General features: G+C 33.4%; 1 protein-coding gene across 2 annotated transcripts in view; it reads left to right on the forward strand.

The window, feature by feature from the left end:
* Positions 1–4,968, forward strand: part of LOC106081474 (cyclin G) — a 56,660-nt gene extending 51,692 nt beyond the window's left edge. For both annotated transcript variants that reach the window (XM_013243448.2, XM_013243449.2), the window contains exon 6: positions 3,065–4,968. In XM_013243448.2, coding sequence (XP_013098902.2) covers positions 3,065–3,140 — 76 coding nt within the window. In that variant the 3' untranslated portion in view covers positions 3,141–4,968. The remainder of the gene's footprint in view (positions 1–3,064) is intronic.
* Positions 4,969–6,000: the final 1,032 nt, after the last annotated feature.

Genomic DNA, 6,000 nt, shown 5'->3' on the forward strand with positions numbered 1-6,000 from the left:
TTGCAAAATTGTTAAAAAAAAAACAAAAAACAAAGAAATTGTTTTCTAAATCCATATGTTTATGACATTGTTGATCTATTTTTCGTTTCTTTTTCTCAAATCTTCTCCTGTTTACGAAAAATATACATATCGTATGTATGAATGTATAATCCCTCTCCCACCTCTCCGACTGACTGACTGACTGGCTGGGCTTGGATGCCGCTGTCCCCATTTGCTTATTTTGTTATTGACGCAAAATTAACAACAGCAAAACACATGATGTCTGTCATCGCTTATGTAGTTAGTAGATGTTTGTTTCTATTTGATATCAACATTTTTGTAGTTGTATCTACATATTTATTGATTTTGTACTTCCCTAAATGGGGTGGGGGCCTACACGACGAGTATAGGGATGACAATTTTCACCTATGCTGCTTTGTTTTCTATTATCATAAACGCCTTATACTGTTGTTTTCAGCTATTGCCTATTACCATTACCATGATAATGATAACCTAATTTTACTAATCGCTATGTGTTTTGCAAAATTTTAAGTGTATCAAAAGAAAATATTTTTTTTCGCAACTTCAAATGACCTGAAATTGAGGAGATACAGATTTTTTTCGTATACGTTCATTATTATTGTTTTTGTCACAAATACCACCAACATGTATATGAAATTTTGTTATCGCGAGTTTTTGACATACGTATGTGTCCATTGCATGTATGTATTGAGTTGATATACCAGTATTTAAGAATTTATGTTAGATCGCCTCCGATACCGATTAAATTGAGAACCAAAATAATATGCAAAACAAAAACGCCGTTCAAATCTACATACAAACTGACATAAGTGAATTCTTATACCTCTTCCTATACCTGGTAAAGAGTATTGTAATTTGGTATATTTCTTTCTAAGGCCACCCTGAAGCCCGTATGTCTGTTGGGATAAATTAGATGAAGGTGTATTTGCTCCCATATATATATTTATATATATAGTCCCATTTTGACAAAAAGGAAATACTTCAATGTGTATAAGGATTCGTCAAGGGATGTCAAAAGAGCTTACAACGCATTAGAAGTAAATACCAAAATTCGTTTATATGGATGAACCGGGATCAAAATGATTGTCTTTCGTTCGTCTAGGCTTTTTTTACAATATCGATGAACAGGCGAGTAAATGTAGGTGACAAATATTGGGTTTAAAAGATAAAAATATGGATTTGCACAAAATACTGTTTAACGAACACATATATTTGCTTGAGTCCCTATCTTATAGCATGTCACTTTTTATACCCTCCACCATAGGATGGGGGTATACTAATTTGTTTGTAACTCCTCCAAATATTCGTCTAAGACACCATAAAGTTTATATATTCTTGATCGTCATGACATTTTAAGTCGATGTAGCCATATCCGTCCGTCTGTCTGTCAAAAGCGCGCTAACCTTCGAAGAAGTAAAGCTGGCCGCTTGAAATTTCGCACAAATATTTCTTATTAGTGTAGGTCGGTTGGTATTGTAAATGGATCATATCGGTCCGTGTTTTGATATAGCTGCCATATAAACCGATATTGGATCTTGACTTCTTGAGCCACTAGAGGGCGAAATTCTTATCCGTCGCGGGAACAGGGTGGCCATTGGTTATTTAAAGGCGCCAATAACTCGCCTTGTCATATCGAGCATCGTAGGCACTCAGTATTTGTACAAGAGCCGGTGCCACACGACCTCACACTGAGACTCTCCGCTCGATACCGCTGATTGTCCGCGACTGCAGTTACAGCTACTCTGGATGGAGCATTCCACTATCCGCAAACTGTGGACGCGCCCGGTAGCTAGCAGCTTAGCTTATCGTGACAGCAATGAACACCACACAGATCGGACCTCAATGTTCCAGCTTGTGTGGTGCTCACAGCTATTCCGTGCCGGGATCACGGGTGACTTCAGTGTCTTGTAAAGTGGGATTTTCGTCTATCGAGAGCTGGCTTTGCTCCCGAACTGCTTGTATAATCTAAAGAAGAACCTATTAGCCAATTATTCACCCTTATTCCCGTTGTTGAAGATGAAAATCGACAGCAGCCGTAGTCGAATTTCTCATTTCGTGGTATTCGATAACTTATTCGCCTTTGACAGTTTGATAAAAAAAATATTGTGGTAAATAAAAGAAGATAATATAATAGAATGTTCCATACTCTTGCGAAAAACAGGCGCGATGTAGTTAAGAATGCAATTAACTTATATGTCGATCGTTTTCGTCAAATTTGACAGTCGAACTTATGTGATACCAAAAATGTATACGAATTTTCGTCTTCGACAATCATAACCATTTTATACAAATTTCGACATTCGAATACGCCATCACCAACCGGAATAAAGGGGATTATTTCAAAACTTGAGTCATTTGTTTCGATGCCGGTGGTACCGAGATACTTAGGTAAAATTGCTGACTATACTTTTGGTATGTGTCAATTATATACTCGCATATAAACATATGTATGTCATAATTCAGTATTTGATAGAACCAAAATGAAAACGCAATTTTTTTCTGATTGCTATAATAATGTAAAATGCTGTGCCTTAAAAACGGTGGTTGCGGTAATCTTTCATTTGAAGAAAATGGATATAAAAGTTACCTATCAGGTCAACTCCCACCCGTTACCGTTGTGCCACTTTGGTATCAAATTTGACACTTTTTTTTTTTGGACGATGCCACATTTTTATTAACATTTTTGCACCACTTTTCCCATCTACTTGTGCCTCTTGTTCAAAAATACAACTATGTAGCGATTATCTATTGTTTGTCGTTCAACAAATCGTATATAAATGTTCAATTTTTCGAAAAATTGAAATTTTTTGAGCTGAACGAAAGTAACTGGACAAAACAAAAATAGTTTGTTTATCTTTGTGAAATATATCAATCAAGTATTTAAATACCCACCACCTCGACTTGTCTAAACATTTATATTAAATCCTTCAAATGTAAGTAATGTAAGAAGGGCTAAATTTTAATTTATTTGCATTTATAGTTGTAGTTTGACTATAAACATGTGTATTAATTGTATTATTATTCTTCTTTTTTTCTATTGCAGAACCGAAAGTGTTAGTTCTGAGGAAGAGGAGGACTGGCCAACTTCACCCATAATTCCAATATTCGAGCAATGTTAGTACGATACAAGAAGCCGGATCAATTAAATTAACATAGCATAACAGTATCGAATGCTAGGCTACAAACATATTTTTTAATTTTCTTAAATTATGCCCAAATCAACCGTAATTTAGTGCTAAACAAACACAAAAAGTATGGTGAAATTCAAAATTCGTCAACACTGAAGAAAGTATCAATATTATCGAGCGAGGAAGAAGATGTATAACAAAGCCGTCGCCATCAATGAGAAACAAAAATTTTGATACGATAATTGTGTTGGTGGTGGTGTTAGAGAAGCAAGTGACTGCACCCCAACTCGAAGCACTAAATGCGGGTGTTCTTTTTGGATGAACAACTGTTAAAGAAACAACAAAAACATATCCTGCTAAAAGAAAAACCATTCGTAATGTGATGATGATTTTGTTTTTATTTCGTACTGAAGCAAGAATACTATGGAAAACTATACCTACTATATACTGCAGCAATCAACAGCTAGCTAGCAGCGGCAGCATATGAACAGGAGATGAGTGTATATTTTTGTGTAGCAACCTTAAGAAATGCATCATAATTTAAACATATTTTCCGTTTCTGTTCCACAAAAGAAGAAGAAGGAAAAAAAAAAACAAAAACTTTTTTTGTATGTAAAGAATCCTCCTAAAAAACAACTATAAATTTGAAAGGAAATCGCGCAAGAAAAGCTGAAAACATCAACAACAAAACCATGATATACATATTAAGATGAATAGAAGATACCATAAATAAGTTTAAATATCCAAATTTTATTACTTACAATAGCAACAAGATGGAAAAAAAAGAAAAAATCACAAAAGAAAAGAAAATCTACAAAAAAAACTATAAAACAAATCTAAAAAAGAAAAATGAAAGCGGACCATCATTACCAGGATTGATGTAGTTCCGGACCTTTTTGAATCAGTTGTTTAACAATAACAATAACAACATCAAACAAAAAAATCTAAACTGATAACAGCTCAAAGCCAAGAGTTTGTATGAGGTTCCTGTAGGCCATCGCCACGGTTCCAGTGCCAGATGAAAAGCATGAAAAATGACGCGCGCCAAGGGCGAGAACAAACTCTTGTGCATTGAATCAACAAATGCTGGGCGTTTTTGTTATTCCATTAAGGTCGTGTCTCTGTTGTGTTGGATGGATGGATAGAATATTGAGAATAAGTATCCCCCACCTCATTCCAACGTTCAAACAAAAAACACTCTCTTCTTGAATAATTTGGGTTCGCGCTCAACATAAAATATTATACTATATTAATTTAACATATACAAAAGAAGGAAAAAACCAAACAAAAAAAATCAATTAAATTTCTTAGCCTACAATTAAGTGGATAAAAGTATAGTATGGAAATCCTCCCCCTATATATATACATATGTGTGAAAGAACAAAAAAAAGTAAACCCAAAAACAAACAAAAAAACTATAAAAAATGAAAGAAAAAAACATAAAAACTCAATTTTAAACTACAACTATCCATTAAAAAAAAAAACAACAAACAAACAAAAAAAAAAGAACGAAAATAACATAACTTTATTAATTGAACAACAACAACAACAATAAGTTACTCTGCGTGTTTCAATGTTAATTTCCAAAACCCCAACTTAAAACAAAACAAAATATTTCAAATTACGTCCTCTTTTTGTTATAAAAAAAAACTCCATAGAAATATATGTATTTGACTTAGCAGTTATCTCTCTACTCTTTCCCATTCAGTATAAATGTTTTAGAAAATACCGTAATTACCCTTAATTGACCTTATCTTTTTCTTTTTTGTTGTCTCCAAATATATTTTGAAAATGTTAAAAAAATATCTACCAAACTAAACCCACATGTTTTCTTTCCAATACATGGGATTAACAACAGCAACATGTAGAAAAACAAAAGTACAAACTGTAATCCTCCTTCTATGGGGAACGGGAAATGGGAGAAAAGATAAAGACAATGTTGCTGAATTACTTTATTTGAGTTAAAGGAAGGAACTCTTCATCGATTTTTGCCTTTGCATACCTTTGCCAAGCTAAGCGCACCTTGCCTCTATCGTTTCTTCCATATCCTTTTTGAATATATTTTTATTTTTTGTGGTCACATTCGACCAAACCCAACAAACATCAATTTCCAAACTCAATACTGTATGTAACGAGCTAATTTTCAAATAAAACTTTTTAAATCTCTGGAAAATACACCACAACCTTGAAGAAATGGACCATTTATAAATTTAATTTGAACTACCTAAAGTTTATAGTGAATCTCTTTTCTTTTTTAAAAAGAGGTGAAAACTTTTCCAGAGTAAAAAGTTTTATTTTTATTTGTGTTTTAATTTTAGGTTAAACAAATAACCATTACAAAGAATCAAATGTATTTCAAGGCTGCTGTTGTTGTCTTTGTTAAGATAATGATGGTAAAGTCTTAAAAATCCTTAAATGCCTTTTGTAAACAATAATTCATAATTCAGGCAATTGTGTTTGTAAAACTTGTTAACAAATTTTGCAAGTGAAGCCAGCCAGCCAGCCAGCCAGCTCTTGCTAGCAGTGATTAAACTGAAAATCAGATTCTGATGGAGGTTACTTTGTAACATCCCCAGCATGCCTTTTACTACAACGGCTATAGCTGCTACTACTGCAATTAGATCTCAACAAAAATATCAGTTTGGTATTTTCCTAAATATTGTAGATTTATTGTAAAGTACATACTACTACCTACTATATATACAATTCTTTTTTGTGTTTTCAACGAACAATCGAAATTTTTCATTATCCAACCTCTTAAAATAATTTGCCAAAGGCATATGTTTGTCCTTTTACAACAAAAAGCCCCTAGAGATTGTTTTGGTAAAGGAATACTCTTTTTTACTGTGAT

This window comes from Stomoxys calcitrans, chromosome 2 (genome assembly GCF_963082655.1).
Source record: "Stomoxys calcitrans chromosome 2, idStoCalc2.1, whole genome shotgun sequence".
Taxonomy (NCBI): domain Eukaryota; kingdom Metazoa; phylum Arthropoda; class Insecta; order Diptera; family Muscidae; genus Stomoxys; species Stomoxys calcitrans.